The 21,628-nt window shown below is 36.0% G+C and overlaps 1 protein-coding gene across 1 annotated transcript in view; it reads right to left on the reverse strand.

Moving 5' to 3' along the window:
- LOC136857108 (coiled-coil domain-containing protein 149) overlaps positions 1–21,628 on the reverse strand; it is a 94,062-nt gene that overhangs the window by 69,195 nt on the left and 3,239 nt on the right. The window contains exons 5-7 of the mRNA XM_067135506.2: positions 17,327–17,502; positions 15,987–16,059; positions 6,898–6,982 (exon numbers count right to left, since the gene is read on the reverse strand). Coding sequence (XP_066991607.1) covers positions 6,898–6,982; positions 15,987–16,059; positions 17,327–17,502 — 334 coding nt within the window. The remainder of the gene's footprint in view (positions 1–6,897; positions 6,983–15,986; positions 16,060–17,326; positions 17,503–21,628) is intronic.

The raw sequence follows: 21,628 nt of genomic DNA on the forward strand, positions 1-21,628 counted from the left end.
AAGAACTTCCACGTCAGTTGGATCACTTCCCACATCTGAGAGCCATATCTTTTTCTCTCTCATCTCCTTCATCCAGGGCCCAAACTTCAACTTTGGAATTTTACCACAAATTACCTTCTGATCGATTAACTGCAACGTTGTACTATATGAACCATCGCAGCTGCTCACCTCTACGTTGTACACATGGTGGTCTTCTTCACAGGTCTCAGCGCCTCCAAACAACTTATGAATCATCGTCTCTGTTTTCAAAGGTTTGTATCCCATTTCCTCAGCCGTCTTCTTCAAGATGTAGGATCTCTGGGATCCACTGTCTATCAATGCCCGGACCTTCTTCTGTTTCCCCTTATGTGTCAGCTTGATACACAATGTTTGAAGAAACACCTCCTTTGTGGCACTCTGAATGTTCATGGAGATATTGCTCTGGTTTTTCCCACCTTCCCGAGTTCTAGGTTCAAGTTTCTCTTCAGCCCCTTTCACATTTAGTTTATGGCACATAATAACAACATGAGGGTTAGTGCACAAGGGGCATCGAATGTGTGCCTTGCAATTCTTGGCTCTGTGCCCTAACTTCAGACATGCAAAACAGTTTTCTTTGGCTAGCTTGTTACGCTTTTCTTCCAAGCTCATTTGTTGAGCAAGATGACATTCCTTACTCTCATGTGATTTACTGCAAAACACACACTTTCGCTTCTTGCCATCGAATTTCGCAGAGAACAATGAACTCGCAGTTGGTAGCGATGTATCTTCAGAAATTTTCCCTCTTCCCTTCTCTTGTTTTTTCCTATCGGCTAAACCGAAACCTGCCTGCGCAAAGGTAATCCTTTCTTCTCCCTCCACTTCACGTTTAAGGAAATTAAGAAGAGTCTCCAGTTTATCTTTATGTGGACTGATAAAATCTTCATTCCCTGACGATTGATTTCTGAGCCATACCCTTAAAACATCTTCAGGTAAGCACGATTCTACCAGGGGGGAACAACACTGACCCATATTTATCTCTGGTTACACCTATGGATTCTAATGATCTTAACTTGCTCTCTAGTGTATCATACAAAGCGGCTATCCCTGATTTATCTTTCTTATGGGACACATTCTGGATAACTAACCCAATAAGCTCCCTAACGTAATACTCAGTCAAAAGATCTTCACGTCCAAAGCGTTCCTTCATACACTCTATAACCTTTGGATAGTTTTCGGCAGTGGCAGGGAAGCTATTTACCAGTTCTCTGGCTCGACTGTCAGGTTTGGTGCACTGAATCAGATACTGAAATTTATCTTCAGATTCTATATCACAATCATCATGGATTCTTTTAAACATGCTCCAGAATCCGAGCCAATCCTTTATTTCCCCCCCAAACTTGGCTAGTTCCAACTTAGGTAGTTTTAAATTCTTTTTAGCTGTAGATGAAATATCCGATCTGTGATCTTTAACTATGCCTACATTTTCAGTACATAAATTCGTCATCTTTAACTTAACTTCGTCCAAATTGTCTCTATATGTTTCAATTGCCTCGTACTCACGGTTATAAACATCGTCCTCTTGTTCCAATGTTAGTTCTAATATTTTTTCATCTAGTGGGGAAAGGTCAGCACTTAACCTCTCCAGTTTCATCAGCATCTTTTGTGCCGATTCCAGCTCAACTACTTCACTAGTTAAACTTCGCATTAGTTCGTTATACACCTTTGTAAACGACGCCCGAATTGGTTTACGTTGTTTCACTAATCTTTCCATGGTCGCGTGCCAGTATTTTTCACTGACAAAAGAAATCTTACGTACTGTATTCTATCGCAACTTTTCTTACTGTACGCGTTATGATCACGTCGGGGTCACCATATTGTTTCGTTAAGGGACTAATTCACTGAACTAGTATTAACCACAAAGATAGAACATACTATTTATTGCACACGACACAAAACATGATACATACACATGGCTACCGCCTTTATACATCCCGCTTTTGTCTTCAATATCCCATCAGGCCTCACACACCACCGAGTCCAAGTAAACATTGATATCCTGCCAGTGTCCACCATTTTTGAGGCCAAGAACAAATAAACATAACCAAATTTTCGTAACACATATCATAACTTTAAAAGTTCCAATCCAAAATATATACATACAGAGATTAAAATAAATGAGAGAACGCACAACATAGTACAAAATAGTACATTTCAATTTGAACATTTAATCAGTGCATGTATTTTATGACTATGGCATTTCTGTATTTTATTCATATTAAGAGAAACAGTAGATGTCAAGACAAAGAAAGACATTGACAATTTGTTTTCTCCATTTTAACCCACAAGGAGTCGCATCAAAACAGTTGGGTAATGGGTCACGCACGGTCGATTTTACCGGGAAGTATAAAATACCAGTTTTTGTATCAAAACTCATTGTATTATTAAGGAAAATCATGTCCATGAAACAAAGTACCAGTTTCTCTTGCAATACACATTTATGTAAGGAAAGTATACAAAATACTAGTTTTTATAGCAAAACACAATGTATTATTAAGGAAAAGAATTTCGACAGGACAAAATACAATTTTTATAGCAAAAAGACATTGTATTGTTAAGTAAAAATATATTGTTAAGTAAAAATATATCCATGAAACAAAATACCAGTTTTTTAATATAAAACACATTGTATTACTAAAGAAAAACACATACAAGAAACAAAATACAAGTTTTTCTAGCAAATCACAGTGTATTATTCAAAGAAAAATATATCTGTGAAACAGAATACCAGTTTTTGTAGCAAAACACATTGTATTATTAAAGAAGAACATATCAATGAAATTAAATACCAGTTTCTGTAGCAAAACACACTATTAGTAAAGAAAAGCATATCAGTATCAATGAAACTAAATATCAAATTTTGTAGCAAAACAAATTGTATTACTGAAGAAAAATATGTCCATGAAACTCACAAAACATTTCTATACTGACAACAAAGACCGCAGACAGTGAACGTCAGGAGTCGCTCAAGGTGGAAATGATTAGGCTTGCTGAAAAAACCTTTCCACTACCAGTAACTGACTGGTGATGAAAGGGGGAACAGCAAACGTAGACGTATAGTGGATGAGTCCACTAAAAGGTACAGGAAACTACCGTGAAACTACTTCGAAAGAATAAAAAATATGTGTGCCCGGTCTAAAAGACTGTTAACATCTCAGCAGTCGAAGGGGTAAGTGTCAACACTTTTCATTCAACTTCCACTATTAGCCCCCCCCTCATTCCAATTAATGTTCTTCAATAAATTTCAAAAATACTTTTTAATTACAGACTTTCATCACACTCTTGGCTATCTATCGACTGACAACAACTTTTACAACAACAACGTTCCCTTTTGACTAGCACGCTTACTCCAACATGTCCAACAACAAAGAGCTACACCAAAGCTACACCAATTCCAAACTCTTCCCACAAACACCATATCAGAGAAGGTGGCCCAATGACTCTACAACAAACTTTAATAAGGCCTACAGCATCCAACATTTAAACTAATACTATCTCAAAAAGAACCACGCCATATGAAAATTCTTCAAATTTATATGCACATAAAAACAAAATTAATACATATCAACTTCGAGAACCAAGAACTATTATCAGATGAAATTTTAATGTTTAACATTGCTCAAATTTTTAACAATACGCCATTTTATAATTAACTGGAGTCTGCTTACCATTTTTAACCATATTGTAACAAGTTTTAATATCAAGAATCAACCATCTTATATAATAATTTCTCAAATAATTGAGATGTTTTATAGAATCATTATTTCCACAATCATTGTTAAGTTAACAGTATACTACATCTTATACCGTAATAGTTATATAACGACCTCTCAGCCATTTTACAAGACATAGTTACATATCAACAGTATTCATAAGTCATTTCCGATCAGGTACCTGATTTATTCCTACGGTGAAACTATGGCTGATGATGCCTACTACTGATAGGCAAAACATGTACCATCTAATGTATTAATTTTTATGTTGACAATTCGATAAGGACAAAGTCCTGATTTTTAAGATTGCATTCTATTGAATAGGTGGGTAAACAATAAAAAAAAACTAGTTTTATGTAATACATACCGCTTAGTCGAGCGGCTCATGTCCTTTCTCCCAAGTCATCCCAGCCCAAACTTTGGAACATTTTTGTAACGCTACTCTTTTGTCCGAAATCACCCAGAAAAAAATCGAGCTGCTTTTCTTTGGATTTTTTCCAGTTCTTGAATCAAGTAATCCTGGTGAGGATCCCATACACTGGAACCATACTCTAGCTGGGGTCTTACCAGAGACTTATATGCCCTCTCCTTTACATCCCTACTACAAACCCCTAAACAGCCTCAAACATGTGCAGAGATCCTGTACCCTTTATTTACAATCCCATTTATGTGGTTACCCCAATGATGATCTTTCCTTATATTAACACCTACAGTAGATACTTACAGTGGTTCCCATAAGGAACATTTGCCCCATCAATGCAATTAAAACTGACGGGACTTTTCGATTTGTGAAAGTCACAACCTGACCTTTAACCCCGTTTATCAACATACCATTGCGTACTGTCCATCTCACGACATTATCGAGGTCATTTTGCAGTTGCTCACAATCTTGTAACTTATTAATTACTCTATACAGAATAACATCATCCGCAAAAAGCCTCATCTCTGATTCCACTACTTTTCTCTTATCATTTATATATATAAGAAAACAAAGGTCCAATAATACTGCCTTGTGGAATTTCCCTCTTAATTATTACAAGGTCAGATAAAACATTGCCTACTCTAATTCTCTGAGATCTATTTGCTAGAAATATAGCCACCCATTCAGTCACTCTTTTGTCTAGTCCAACTGCACTCATTTTTGCCATTAGTCTCCTATGGTCTACCCTATCAAATGCTTTAGACAAGTCAATCGCGATACAATCCATTTGACCTCCTGAATCCAAGATATAGTAGATATCTTGCTGGAATCCTACAAGTTGAGCTTCAGTGGAATAACTTTTCCTAAACCCGAACTGCCTTCTATCAAACCAGTTCTTAATTTTGCAAACATGTCTAATATAATCAGAATGCTTTCTCAAAGTTTACATGCAATGCATGTTAAACTGTCAAACTTTATGTAATTTTCAGCTTTCCCTATACACAGGGGCTATTATAGCAACTCTCCATGCATTTGGTATAGCTCCTCCATGCAAACAATAATCAAATAAGTACTATATCCCAACCCATTGTCCTTAGCATATCCCCAGAAAACTTATCAATTCCAGCTCCTTACCTAGTTTTCAACTTTTGTATCTTATTGTAAATGTTATTATCATAGGTAAATTTTAATACTTTGTTAGTATTAGTCACTTTTCTATCTGGACATTATAATTGTAGCCAACAGTCTTTACATACTGCTGACTGAATACTGCTGCCTTTTGAAGATCCTAACATACACACTCCCCTTGTTCATTAAATATATGATTCCTGGAATGCCCTCCTCAGAACCTGTTTCTGCCTTAAAATACCTACCTATACATACACTTCCATTTTTCACTAAAATTTGTATGACTGCCAATTATGCTTGCCATCATGTTATCCTTAGCTGACTTTTTTGCCAGATTCAACTTCCTAGTAAATTCCCTCCATTTCTCCTTACTTCCACAGCCATTTCTATTTCTTTCCAATCTGCACCTCCTCCTTAGTCTCTTTTACTTTGTTATAGTGGGTCTTTACCATTCCTTACCACCTTTAAAGGTAAAACCTATTTTCACATTCCTCAACAATAGCTTTAAACACATCCCAGAGGCTGTTCACATTTTTATTTAGTTTTCCGCTGATCATAGTTACTTTTTTAAAAACTCTCTCATGCCTGTTTTATCAGCAATATGGTAAAAGACCTTCCTTTCCATCACATTTATTTTTAACTACAACAAAAACAGCTTTATGATCATAAATACCACCTATTACTTCAGTTTTTCTATAGAGTTCATCTGGTTTTACCAGCACCACATCCAGAATATTCTTCCCTCTAGTTGGTTCTATCACTTTCTAAATCAATTGTCCTTTCCATATTAACTTATTTGCCATTTGTTGGTCATGCTTCCTGTCAATCACATTACCTTCCCACTTGACATTTGGTAAATTGAGATCTCTTGCTACAATCACATTCCTTTCCATATCGTTTCCCACATAGCTGGTTATCAAATAATTCTGAATCAGCGTTAGCACTACCCTTTCCCGGTCTGTACACTCCAAAGACATTAAGTTGCCTATTATCTTTAGAATTGAGCCTCACACCTAGAATTTCATGTATGTCATCTTCAACTTTTTTGTAGCTTACAAATTCTTCTTTCATCAGAATGAATACTCCCCCTCCTACCATTCCTATCCTATTTCTACGATACACACTCCAGTTCCGTGAGAACATTTCTGCATCCATTATATCATTTCTCAGCCATGATTCAACTCCTATTACAATATATATATATATATGGTGAAGATTGATGATAGCATAAGGTACTATTGTAACATTATTCTCAAGAGAGTTAAGGAAAAAATGTACAAAAGAAGGCTGTCATAACTGGCAAGAGCTGGATGAGTACCAGCTGAACTACACCTCAAATAACAAATTAAAACCAAATAAAACAGGATCTTGAAACATGAGGGTTTGAATGGCAACAGATCCAACAGGAAGAAATCTATGTTGATAGGAAAAGTGAAGAGTGCTTATTTACAGCATTGAGCAACTGGAGTACATTCTTGTTTATGATGGGGAAAAGAACACATTTCTTACTAAATAAATACTGGTTATGTTTCTCAAAAAATATTAAGAACACTACAATTCCATACAAGCAAAGACAGAAAGAGAAGAGAAAAATATACAGACACCAGACCAGCTACTCACCTTGTTTATGAGACATGATCATGCCAGTGCTGTTGTTAGTCCCCAACTTAACCGTCCCTTTGCTGCGCTTCTTTTCCAACATACTCTGTTAATGAATAAGTGTTAGTTGGTTAGTTAGTAGTTAATTCAATTGACACTGTTCAGTCCTGGCATTTGCCACATGAAAAATGGGAAACCATAGAAAACCCATCTTCAGGGCTGCTGATGATGAGAGCTTGAACCCACCACCTCATGAATGCAAGCTTAACTGTTACACAACACATACTCTATAGACAAATACAACACATACTCCATAGACAAACTGCTTAGAATGAAATATTCTCCGGGAAGACCAACGGGCTTTCAGCTCTTTTAACATATTTTACACACCTGGGCTAAGATTATTCCATGAAACATTATTTTCTGAGCCAATTTTCAAACCTCTTCAAATAACATTCAGTTAAATACCTCTCAAAAACTTCAAATACAGTACTGGGCAACTGGAGTAGGTTCATGATTGTGATTATACTCACTCACACCGTAGGCTTCTGAGGGAAGTGAAGTTCCCGTGCCGATCTCACAATCCTCTTCCATCCTTTTTGACCTTGAGCCTGCTCTTCCCAGTTATCAATTTGGAGGGTCTGGCATGCCTTGTTGATCTCCTCCTTCCAGGTGCTTCAGGGTCTTCTTGAAGGTCTTTTCCCATTAAGAGATCCCTTGTATAGATCTACTGGTGCTCTGTTATCCTGCATCCTCAGTACATGACCAACCCAACGCATTCTGTTGGATTCTATCACACCCATTATAGTGTGTCATTGAGAGAGGATGTAAATCTCATAATTAGATATTTTCTGCCAGCTTTGAGAGATCAGATCGAACCATGGGCCAAATATTTTTCTATATAGTTTATTCTCAAAGACTTACAACTGCTGCTGCTCTTTCTTGGTTATACTCCATGTCTCGGAACCATATAGAAGTACTGGTTGAATGATTGCATTGTATATAATCATTTTTGCATTCCTTGCTAAAAGCTTGGGAGCCTAATATAGGGCTCTTAGAGTAAAATGTCTTATTTGCTTTCTTAATTCTAGCTTGGTGTCCCTGATGCCTTTGGTTTTGCTCATCGATTAATACACCAAGGAATTTAAACTCCTCTACTCTCTTAAATATATATTTCCCAATCTTCAAAGGCAATCTGTCAACCTCCTCATGATTCGTTCTCTGTACAACCATGTAATGTGTCTTTTTATCATTTATCCATAAGCCAATTTTGCTGCCATTTCCTCTAGTTCCACAAATAACTGCCTAATTTCTAATTCACTGCAGCCCATAAGAACAATATCATCTGCATATGCAAGGACTTTATGTTGTCTCCCCAGTACGATGTCAGCAGGTACAAGAGCTAATTTCCTGATAATCTTCTCCAGTGCAATGTTGAATAGAAGAGGAGATAGTGCATCCCCTTGTCTCAGACCAGTTTTATTCTGGAAGGAACTTGATTTTCTGCCCTTGAGCAAAACACAGCTAACATTACCATCCATACACAGTTTGCACATGTTAACTTTATGGGAAAGCCAAACTCCATCATGATGTTCCACAGCCCTTGTCTATGGAGTGAATCATATGCCTTGAAGAAATCTATAAAGAGATAATGAACTGACTCCTGGTGTTCCCACACCTTATCATTAACAGTCTTAATTGCAAATATGTTGTCTGTAGTGGATCTGTTACTACGAAAACCGTTCTGATAGTCCCCATTAACGTTTTCAGCAAATGGTTTCACACACTGTAAAAGAATAAAAGACAGTATTTTGTAGGCCGTGTTTACAAAAGATATGCCACGATAATTTTGAAGTTCTTCCTTATCCCCCCGTTTATGAATTGGGACAATAAGTAACATTCTTTTGGAATAACTTCATTGTGCCATATCCTTAGAATGACCTTATATATGTATTTATGTAATCATTCTCCACTGTATTTAATAAGCTCAGCATGAATGTTGTCACTACCTGAAGCTTCATTGTTTTGTAAACATACAATACTTTGTATTACCTCTTGATATGATGGCTCTGGTATTTGTTGTTCTGATGGGGAACTAGATGGTTTACCAATACAGGTTTCTGGATTATCACAATTCAGCAAGGAATCGAAATATTGCTTACAGTAATTTAATAATTTGTCCTGATCAGCAATTAAATTTCCAGACTTATCTCTCATAATACTTGACCTTGGATGAAATCCTTTTTTAATTGTGTTGACAGTTCCATACATCTTGCAGATGTTCCTCTTTCTGTAGTCATCTTGGATTGATTCTATTTGTATGATTATGATTTTTTAAATGCATTTCTTAGAAAAAATAACTGGTTATGCTTCTCAAAAAAAAATATGATGATAGGAGCTTGAATCCATCACATCATGAATGCAAGCTTAACTGTTACGTAACACATACTCTATAGACTAACTGCTTAAAAGAAATATTCTCTGGGAAGACCAACAGATATTTTACACACCTTATTTTTTACTTTTTTCACAATTTTCTTTACATCGCACCGACACAGGTAGGTCCTACGGCAACGATAGGCTAGGAAATGGCTAGAAGTGGGAAGGAAGTGACCATGGCCTTAATTAAGGTAATGGGAAACAATGGAAAACCATCTTCAGGGCTGCCAACACCTGAATGCAAGCTTATAGCTACATGACCCAAACTACACAGCTACTTGCTCAGTGCATGCCTTGTACAATTGCCTTTTGGCTCTATTGCAACTTTAAAATATCACTCTCTTGACATTGCAAAACATTTAAATGGGCACGGCTGAAAACTGGCTCAAGTAAATAGAGATAAATTAAGTGATACAAAATGCCAAGCAAATTGGAAATTGATGCATCTTGAAAGAAAATAGAAGTGTTTTATTAGATGTTGTTAAGTCAATTAGAGCTCTCTGTCCAGCTTTATCTCCACTTATTACTTCAAAACAATTTTTGTACATACTTCTTACAAATAGGCCTAATCTGGTTCTGTTTAAGAGCCACTGGGAAACATTTAGATTTATACGGAGCGTAACTATGGTTCCAATTATTACAATAAGAATATGTGGAGTCAAACCATTAATTCAAAGAAATTAAAGAATTATGTAGGAAATTGAAGTACCGATAGCTAGCTTTCATCTTCAGTATTAATCTGTTGACATTAGAGTATGGTTTTTAACTACCAGATATAAGCCTAATGACTTTCAAATTAATTAAGAATGGCAACTATTAAAAAATGACATTTTTCGCAGAAGTCAACGTTTTGCTGTAAATTTCTATCACAATATCATTATGTACTAAAATTACAGCTGATAGTTCAATCACATTTGATCTGTCACCATCTACAGAGGGGTAGTCGCCATTACAGATTTCTTGCAAAAAAAAAAAAAAAATCAGCGAATTCAATTTTTTGCAGTTTTGCCTGCATATTTTTATGTAAGTGGCGAACAGTATTTTGAAGAAAGGTCAAAGAGGAGAGTATTTAATACAATTATAAATAAATAATTGTTTGGCGATAAGCATGTGGCAAAACAGGCAAAACCTTTATGAAATCTCCCCCAAGACCAATAATTCACCCACCAGAGGGAATGGAATGTCGTTACCTATGATATATTTTAGAAGACAATTCACACACATTAATGAATAACTATTTGCCATTGGGGCATTATTTTTGAGCTGTGCTAATCAAATATCGCCAGCTGCTTTCAAATTTAATTTTAATCCACACACCGAACTCTCATTTCAATTTAGAGGAATTTAGAATGTAATGTGCACTGTTCAATTGCTGGGCAGCAAAACAGCAGTTATTCCTATCCACACTACTGATATAACATGAAGCCCTAAATTGAAGCACTTTTGTATTATATATCCTAAATGTTTCTCTAGTGTCTCCAGGACCATCAATGAAAAATACATTCTTTACATTTGTATTGTTTCATTGGAGAAAGTCAATTATTTCATTAATAATTGAAAATTGTTCATGGTTTGTTATGAATACCATGTCGGCAAAATCAAAATTGAAAATTAGCACATTAGTATAACATGGAGGATTGACTCGCTGCTAACTACTGGAGTCGAAGACATTCACAGCCTCAGTGTTAAAATTATGACATGAAAAGTGTATAAATGGAAAAGGTTGAAATTTTTCCAAAATCACTAAAACTAACAAATATAGGGAGAAATGACATGGAGAAGGCAATGTTTAAATTCAACCAAAATCACTTCAAGCTAGCAAATATAGTGAAAACTACAAAAGAGACAGTAAAATTGCACTGAACAGCTTCTTCTTGGCCAGTGGCTCACTACAACACAGGCTGAAGAAGCCGAAGTACAGCTGACCAGGAAGATGTCTAACCGTGCATGCATGCTTACCTTCTTCCACCTCCTCTATTGTGCCAGATGCCTCGGTGCTTTCACGGTTCAGGCGGTCTTGAAGTACTGGCAAGCGCTTTGGCCAGTCAGAATACTACATTTTTCTTTCATAATTTAAAAATATACAGTAAAAAATGGTTATGCTTTCAAAGACTCTATGGGCCAAGAGCTTTTGTTAGAATGCTCTACGATGTCAATCGGTTCAGACATTCTCTTAAATTCATGGTCACAAAGTCAGCCTCATGTTTTAAATATTATTATTATTTATTTATTTTAATTTTTTAGCCAACATAGGACTACTTAGTCAGGTTTATGGAGGTTTTTCTTCTTTTTGTCAGCCCAATACTGTTTCATCCTTTCTGAATGAAATTTTCTTTCTGCATATGGAATCACTCTTCCTATTCTTTGCTTGTTGATTTTTGTCTGTAGTCTAGTGTGTATATCTTTCAATATTTTGAGTGTATTGGTTTTGTATTTTAAATCTTCTATTGTAATATGCAACTCTCTCATGTCTTCTTTAAGTTCTGTGATCCATCTAATATTATTCTTACTCTTTCATAATTTTTCTATTACTTTTCTACTGATCCTATTTTCTGGTAACCGTATTAGCTGGCCTAAGAATGATATTCGTTTATTTTTCATTGTGCTAGTCACAAGTTCTGTTTCTTTATAAACTGTCCCTTTCGAAGCTAGTCTCCAGACTCCGTTTACTTGATAATTTTTATTTTAAGAGGTCCTCACTATTCCCCTTTCTAACTTAAGTACTCTATTGCAAATGTGTTTGTTGTTTTGAATAATGTTTCATTTGCATATGTAGTTTGTGGCTGGGTGACTGTTTTCTAGTGTTTCAATCTGGTTGCTACTGAGAGACACTTTTTATTATATGTATTCTTAATAACACGCTGTGCTGTAACCAATTTATATATTCTATTTTGCCATGCTGGTTTCTCGTTCAGGTTATGTGTGATTATTTCACCTAAATATTTGAATTTTTCTACAATTTTTATTTCTTGGTCTCCCAGCTTAATTTTGTTTGCAAGCAGAAGTTGTGTTAGCATAAATTTTCAAACCAATATCTTGAGCTATTTCCTGTAAAGATTTTATTTGTTGTTTTGTTTCTTGAATATCATTGGCCAGAAGAGCTAGATCAGCAGCAAATCCTGGACAGTTCAAATGTATGTTATCTTTCTGGGTTCTAATTTTTATATTTTTGGAGTTGTTCTTGTACCATTCCCTCATAACGTACTCTAGTGCACAGTTAAAAAGAATAGGTGACAATCCGTCACCCTGTCTTAAACCAGTTATTACTAAGAATGGTTCAGAAAGTTCTCCTCATAACTTAATTTTAAAAATTGTATTAGTTAGAGTAAGTTCAGTTTGATTAGCTTTGGGTGAAGTCCGAAATGTCTTAAAATTTTCAATAATGATGGTCTATGGATGGAGTTGTAAGCTTTCTTGAAATCTGTAAATGCTATTGAAAGGGGCTTGTTTTGTTTTCTGTAATACGCCATGACTAGTTTCAAAGTTATTATTTGTTCAGAGCAGCTTCTCCAAGGTCTGAAGCCTCCCTGGTATTAACCTAACTCTTGATCAAGTTGTTTTAAACATATAGATAATATATTTGCTTGCATAACTTCTACGCCAATTTTCAACTTCAAAAAAGGGGGGAGGGAAAATGATAACTCAACTTTGAATCTAAAATATCGATGTAATTCCACCGCTTCTGCGGTATGGTATTTCAGCAATAGCTGGTACACATCATTACTACCGTTATTTTCTGCAAACATGATCAATGTTAATTTAAACTTAGTACTGCAACTCCTGTTTTCTTTACCCATCACTAACCACTATTCACTCATGCATGCAAAAATAATTAGCATAGAGACCAGTGTATGTCACAGAATAAATGCATGCCTCCTATGCTGTTACATAGCATACTAGCAATGCATGCATATATCAACATTACATATAGCCTGCTAAGCCAAGCGGTCTCCTTACTGTAGTTTTGCTACTTGCGCATCTCATTCACAGCATATAAACTGATGACCAGCCATTGAAATAACAGGACTATAGCTCAACAGGCATTGTTAAAATGTAACCAATTTTTACTGAAATGTGCATAACATTTTATCCCGTTCATTCCTAATAATGTTATTTGCTTTACGTCCCACTAACTTCTTTTATGGTATTCGGAGACACCGAGGTGCCGGAATTTTGTTCTGCAGGAGTTCATTTACGTGCCACTAAATCTACTAACACAAGGCTGACGTATCTGAGCACCTTCAAATACTACCGGACTGAGCCAGGATTGAACCTGCCAAGGTGGGATCAGAAGGCCAGCGCCTCAACCATCTGAGCCACTCAGCCCAGCTCCGTTCATTCGAGCTGAACTGTGTATTAAATAAAGCGGTTATCTACGCAATGAGTGACACAGGTTTTGGAATGCAGTTGCCTTTGTTGTAAGACCTCTGTGTCAACTATCATGCATTTTTTAAGAAATGAAGTATTTTGAAATAACACTACGGAATTAAGCACAACAACAAAAGCGATTGTTTCATTATTAGCTGTCAGATGTCATGAACACAAACAGCAGAGAAAGTGATGGATATGCTGACTGCTTGAACACTACATTACTTAAACGTGTAGCCACTGAAAGCTGCGTCCTTTACCGGAAGATTAGTAGCCATGATCCATTCATCTGCACTGTGACCTTTAGGGCGGCTTTGTATTCTGATACTGTGCAGTAACTTCCTTAGCATCTAACCACATCATACTGTACACCACTATGTGTATATTTCTTGTGTTATTCAATGAACAAATGTTAGGTTTAAAAATGCCGTAACATTTTCATGACCGCACATTTTGCAAACAAGATAAACAGAAAACACATGGATGACAGAAAACTTTTTACAGTACACAATCATGGTGGGAAAATTATGCAAATTTGTATTTTTCCCAAAATTTCCATTTCAAAATTAAGAGTGGGAAAATGATGTGAGAAGGAAAATTACATGGGTAAATACAGTACACATACGTTCAATGATCTACCTGAAAACTGAAATAAAAGAAAATCATCTACCCATATATGACTAGCATAGAGAAATTTTCAGGTGACAAATTACCATTGACCCTTGTTAAGAAATTTGGAAAAGCAAAAATTAAAATGCATTTCCAGTATTCTAGGACTTGGTCAATTTCTGATACCCAGCCAGTATTGCCTTGACTCTGCCTTAAAGGATGTCTCTCTCAGATCTGATAACTTGTCCAATGTAAAATGTCCACAGTGTTCAAACAAATACTCTTCTATGCATCACATTGCTATTCTTCATATATGTTGCTAAAACCAGACGTCATCACGTAGTTGCTCTAGGGAGCCTGTGTTACTTGCTCCGCACGGGCCGGCTGTCATTCACGTGTCAAGAGAGCAGCGGACAGGCAGGTTGCATACCGTGGCGGTACTGTACTTGCCGCTTGGAAATGTTACCATATGAACAATAGCAATGTAATACATACCGGTACATAAAGAAATCACCTCTGATTATAATATAGAGTTGAGTAGGGTAATATGAAATGTATGTACATCCTCAAATGTGATATTTTAAAGTTTTTCTAGTAACGCTATACTTCCCCAGCCTTCATATTCATCATACTTGTTGGAATGACATAAGGAACAATGGCGCTGCAGATTAAATTTTTGAATGTGATTCAATATTTTATTACATATTATTTGTGTGTTATTTTCTTGAAGTATCAAATACTCTTCTTCCCAAGAAGGTTTGAAACTTGTTGGTGTCAATGGCCTACGCTATGCTGAACTCTCTTCCATAGTGAATGCAACATTTACCGACTAGGCTTGAACGTGGTGTGATGTAAGGATAAAAGCCGGAACACACTACTGTCACCTCACGCGAGTTCACGCGTACTGTGTCACAATCTAACCTGCCCATAAAGATGTGCTATACCTTTGCGCCACTGACCTTCAGTGCGTACTACATCATGCACTTCCCCTACTTGCTCGCTAAGCTGCTCTCGTTCCTCAAGAGCGGGGAACAAACTGGCTCCCAAGGCATTTCACTGTTGATTGACGATGCTTGGCTAAAACAACATTCTCTGTACACAGCAAGTCATGCTTATCACTTAAACAATACAAAATACTCTTATAAATTCACTGCACGAGACATTCCTACAGTAACTTACAGCATTCCTCATGCCGAGACCCAACGGAAGAGCTAAGCAGTACTTGGCTGCACTGGTCTAAATTACTAATTACACCGTACATATTATAAAGTTTCATCCTACAATTTGAGATGAAAGTCTTGCACCTTACTTGCTGGTTTTTTAAACAATAAGACTGCATGTTCAGGGTAAAGCGATAATAGCATCAATTCAAATAAAAATATTGCATGAGTATCCGGGCAAAAAGATCAGGTTTTCCTTTTATAATTTTAAACATTATAGTTTGATATGTTCACTTCCTAAAAATTGATAATAATTACATGTGTCCTAAACAGGTAAAGTCCTTTATTACTAACACTCAGTACAACACTACTTGATTTCCATCCTATGATATAGGAATGCGGCAGCAAGATTTGGCTTATCCAACTACACCTTACAGACAGTAAAAGAACAAATCTTAATACGTAATCAACTACGAAGTATTCCATATTCTTTTGCAAATTTTCAGAAACCACCCACTAGTCTACTAGTCTTACCTTGTATTTTAATAATGCTTGGTTAGCCATGTCTTTCTCATCTTCAGCTTGATGCAATCGGTCCTGTAAATACCTGAAATTATGAGACTGCATCAGACAGGCTGGAACCAAAGTACAATGAAATCTTAATATTACAAACATTTTACAGGCATTTTCAATTGTGAAATTACCAGCGTTTCGCCCCAGTGTAGCAGTGGGCTTATGAGTTTATACCAGTTTGTATTGTTTAATTTCATAAACCAGCCCTCTGGTTCAAGGGGAACACTAAACCACTGAAGCTGAATCATCTTTCAGTTTTAAGCATGTGTAAGTTGAGAACATAGGACAGGGAAGTACAAACATGAGGGAGTATTTACACTACTTCCTATTTAAATGACATGGTGCCAGGTGAATATGATGGACTGATATAAGCTGTAGTTCTTCATAGTTCCATTTAGCATGTATTATCAATGGTTATTTCTGACATTTCATCGTTTGGATTATTTGGATGGTTAGTATGGTGGGTAAGCTACTGGACTATGGATGCTAAGACTAGTGGTTTGAATTAATTTGTTACTGAGGAATATAGACAAGCAACATTCTTTAATAAGATAATCAAGTTATGTATAGAAAGATAGGAACACATAACAGAAAAAATGAAATTACAGGTCGATGTGGAAAGAGGAGGAGAACAGAAAGAAAACACAACAGGACAATATAGTACTAACTAAAAGACAGAAACCAATGCAATGTATGCAAATGTGGAAAAGGATGAGTGTGTGATACGGTAATAGTTTTAAATATTTGTCCCAACCAAACACCCCTTCTTTATAGGCTTAACCCACAAATATGTTATAACTAGGGTTCGAGTATAGAAAAGCATTATTTTATCACATCACTTAATTATTCTCCAAGTATTATTCACATAATTTATGATGATAATGCCAAGAGAATTTGTTTGTATTTGGTTAATTTGGATGTTCTTCCTTAGAAAGATTCTGCAATTAAATGTTTGAAAGTAATGAAAAGAAAAAAAGAATGTAAGGAATGTGTCCAGCTTGCTCCTTGTCTACAGTCTAAATAAAAGTCTTTCTAAGTAATATTTGGGCGATATCTAATTCCTTCCAAGTCATATTTTGAAGTTTTTAACACATATTTTTAGAGTATAAGTGCATGCATATTTCCAGGTAATACAAATCAGAGCTGTATTGTTCCATACATCAGACATGCCAATTCGATTTTAATTACAAGGAATGATAAAGGACTTGAATAAGTTGTTTTTGTTGATGTATGTAAAATGACTTCAGCTTGTATTATGAAACAGATTGTTCTCCAAATATTCATTCTGAGACACCACATACCTATTTTCCATGACCAATGCATCAATGTCAACCAGTCTGTTACTGCCATCTCCTTTGAGGAGAGTATTGAGCTCATGGTTGAGTCGATGAACCTTACACTTGTATGCATCTCGTTCTGTGACTAGTTCCTCCTTCTCATCCAATACAGCCTGCAAGTCTGACTCCAACTGAGTGCACTATAAAAGAAGAGATATCCAAGACAGATAGACCACTTGTATGAATAACATAATACAGTTTGTTGGATTTGGCTGAAAGCTTGGCTTCATTAAATCATTTATTTATTTACGTTCATACTTAACATTATTTAAGGAGATATGAGGTGATTAATTTTTTTTATAATTTTATAATTTATTTATTTACATTCATACTTAACATTATTTAAGGAGATATGAGGTGATTAATACCTTACATTTACCAGTTTTGTTTGTTGCTCCATTCTATAGAATGTTCCCATGATATATACAAGAAAGGTAAGGATAACTTCACATTGTCATTGATGTAAATTTGTACACTTGTTGTTCATCATCTCTATATATATAAAATAAGAGTTTTGTCTGTACATTGCTCAAAATTTGATAAGGATGGTATTTCTGTATCGGTCATGTCCACAGTAACAAGGAAATGCACTTTCTACTTTTCTGTAGTCTGTATGTACACACATCACGCGAAAACGGCTGAACAGAAATGAATGAAAATCGGTATGTGAAGTCGGGAGATGATACACTACAATCTGGGCTATAAATCATTTTATTCACTCTAAGTGGAATGGTAGTTTAGGGGAAGGCCTAAAATTGAGTTCCGAAATATATTATTAGTCGTCCTATCGATAAATCCTACATAACTAAAGTTATACAGAATAATTTCCCATAATTTATGTCTTACACATTTTTACCGATAAGACTGGTACCTGTACAATGGGTAAGGCTTGCATAAATATGTTCATTAAAAATTAATTTTGAAGCTCGCGTTCGATATTGATTTGTGAATTTGTATTCTTGTTGCTAAGTCCATATCAACACCGAGCCACGAGAAAATGGGTTAACAAAATTTAATGAAATTCGGTATATAGAGTCGGGGAATAAGAAACTAAAGTCTAAGCTATAAATAATTTTATTCACCCTGGATAAAATTGTACTTTAGGGGAAGGCGCCTAAAATAAAATTTTTAAATACCTATGTTATTGGTCCTATTAAAAATTACTACATAACAAAAGTAATAGACAACACAATTTCTGATCATTTGTTTAATTCAGTTTTACCGTATCAACTATGATAAGAATGGTATTTCAGAGTCTGAAGAAAACTAAATGTGAAGGCCTGCGATATTGAAATCGCTTAACAGTGACCAGTTAAAATTGAAATAATAAATAAAGAGGTTGCTATTCAATACAAAATAATAAGAAATGCAGTGATTACATTCTTATTTAATAATAAATAGAAGTGGTACCAATTTCGACCCTAGTCCAGGTCATCATCAGCCAATTAAAACATGAAAAACAATGCATAGGAAAAAGAAAATAAAAGATCAAGTTCACTCCAGATCAGTAGAAGAGGCGATATAAAAATGATAGGGGTAGACACTGTCAAATTCAGAAGAAGTAAAATGTAAGTCACTTAAAAGAAACAGTGCGTAATTTTCTGAATGCTAGTATGGCACACGCAGTGTTAGGCAAAGTTTTATGTTTACGAAAAGCGGAGAACGGTTAAATGAGCTAGCTTGTATACACTGTCAGGCACAAAGTCATAACACAATCGAACACATATGAAGATCCATAATCGTGCTGAAGCTGAGTAGATCAATTGAAGTAACTTGCCAGCTCCCGGTGATCAGCGCGATATATTCAACATCAGGCACTGTGGTTTCAAACGCCAACATAAAATGAAGAATAGCTTAATGATCCAGTATTTGCTTCGGTTGCGGGAATGTAAGTATATATAGATATATATAATATAATTCAATATAATTCAATAAGTAATTGTGATCCTGTGGAATTTTTGGAACAGTTGACGTGAAAAAAGAAGAGAAAAAATATAGTAAAAAGCGCAATACCGGAAACAAATGAAAACATATATGCACAGTGCGCTATATTTTAAAATGTAAAAAATTCAGGTTGTGATTGAAGTAGTCGAAGTCGGCGCAAGGCAAGAGTTAAATTTGAATGAGAAGAACCGGTGGCTCACTAAGTAGTAGTAGTAGTAGTAGTAGTAGTAGTAGTAGTAGTAGTAGTAGTATGACCTGGTCTAGAATTACAATTGAGGCCTATTCCAAATTATAGCACCACAGTTCACTAAATAACTCAAAATTCAACCCTGTAATGAGCTTCTTCCTCTTCACTTTTATTAAATTCTACATTCATTTTATTCCAAATTAGCAGCCAAGAGGGGTTTCTCCTCTGGCTTCGAGGAAAAATTTGCCTCCAAGTCTGATAGATTTTCCTCCGCCAGTGTAGTGAATTGAGATTTTCCAACTCATCAGGTACTCCTGGGAAACAAGACTAAAAGGGCATAGTTTTTGCCCTGAGACTCTCCACTCTTTGCCCCCTCTGCACCCCAAAAATAAAAGAGTGTTCACGGCTCGCGGCTGTCTGTACCTGGTCATTCCAGCTCTGGAACATTGGACTGTTAGATCAGCATTGTACTACTGTTCGTTAAAAGTGAGAAAATGTGTGATTTTTCATATGATCGAATATTTCATATGATAGCATTGCTTTTAATCGCGACATTCCCACTGGCGTCATTGTAGTGTTCCATGCTGATTTCAGTTGGGAAAACCACTAAGGCAGTCTTTCTGGGTATGTAAAAAGGCAGGTGGAGAGCGAGTGTGTGCCATTATAATGAAAATTCCCCAACTTGATTGTGATCGGCATTGTTCTACTGATTGTTAAAATTGAGAAAATGTGTGGTTTTTTACATATGATCGAGTATTTCAAATGATAGCATTGCTTTTAATTGCAACATTCCCACTGCCATGAGAAAATTCCCTAACCCAGTCTTTAAATAAAAAAAGACGTTTGTTGACTTCCTTGTCGCATTTCTAGGGTAATGTTAAGAGCTGTACAATTTATTAGCTACAATCTTACTCACAAAATGTACACTACCCAACCTAGAATTCTGTATACAATGTAGAATTCCATAGCGAAGCATGGGTACATCAGCTAGCATATACATAAATAATTTTCCCAAGATATGTCAATACATATGAATTAAGTAAGCTAACCCCAACAAACTGAAGTAGTTTTTTTTAAGTCACACAAGAGTAGCAAATTTAAATCAGCACTTCTTAACCACTTGCTACTACTTTTCAAAGGATAAGTTATTCCATTACTCTCTTCAAATCTTTCCAAGAGTCAAGAGATCCACAAATTTTCCTGTTCTACTCTTGAGTGAATAATAACTACTCTTTCATAACAATAATTAATGCTTTTTTAATTTCATGGGCTAGGGAAATAATGGTTAACTGTTCCATGTTCTCATACGTGTGTGTGAAAATAATGTATCTGGTAATTTGGTACCTAAAGCTATGATGGACAGTAATTATGAACTGAAAATATTGGAGACACTTGCAAATCTAATCTAGTGAAGCCTGATTACTATCTGATGGCACAAAGCTGTCTAACTTGAGGAAAAGGAAAGGAACTGGAGGAAGGGTAAGAGAGCGGAGGAAGTAACGGCTGTGATACTCAACCAAAGCATAGCTGCTGAGGGCAGGCTACAGCCACTGCTCAACCACTCGCTGAACTGGGTTAGAAAGCAACGCTGAATGAGTTGAGCTCAAGGCAAGTACACAGTCAACCACGAGTAGACTATGCGTGAAGTTCTGTGATAGAACTAGACTGAATGTTTCACCTCCCACTGTCTTGAGTTTCAACAATCAATTTACCCAAAATGAGAACTGGTTTCTGCATATTTCTGATCTTGTGCCATCAGATTGCAATCATGCTCTACTATTTGATTGTATTTAACAAACTTGATAAAAGGATTTGCACTCGCGGGCATCACATTTAGAGCTCAAAGCGTTTGTAAACTAATGTTTAGTTATTGTTACTCAGAGTGTGTACTAGATCAAGAAGATCAAAATAGTGCTAGTTCAAACTTTTGGAGGTCTTATTCTACTGAAATATACTAAGAATCTATTTTCTAAAACCACCTTTACCGAGCTCGATAGCTGCAGTCGCTTAAGTGCGGCCAGTATCCAGTAGTCGGGATTTAGTGGGTTCGAACCCCACTGTCGGCAGCCCTGAAGATGGCTTTCTATGGTTTCCCATTTTCACACCAGGCAGTTGTTGGGGCTGTACCTTAATTA

The sequence above is a fragment of the Anabrus simplex genome, chromosome 1 (assembly GCF_040414725.1).
Source record: "Anabrus simplex isolate iqAnaSimp1 chromosome 1, ASM4041472v1, whole genome shotgun sequence".
Lineage (NCBI taxonomy): Eukaryota > Metazoa > Arthropoda > Insecta > Orthoptera > Tettigoniidae > Anabrus > Anabrus simplex.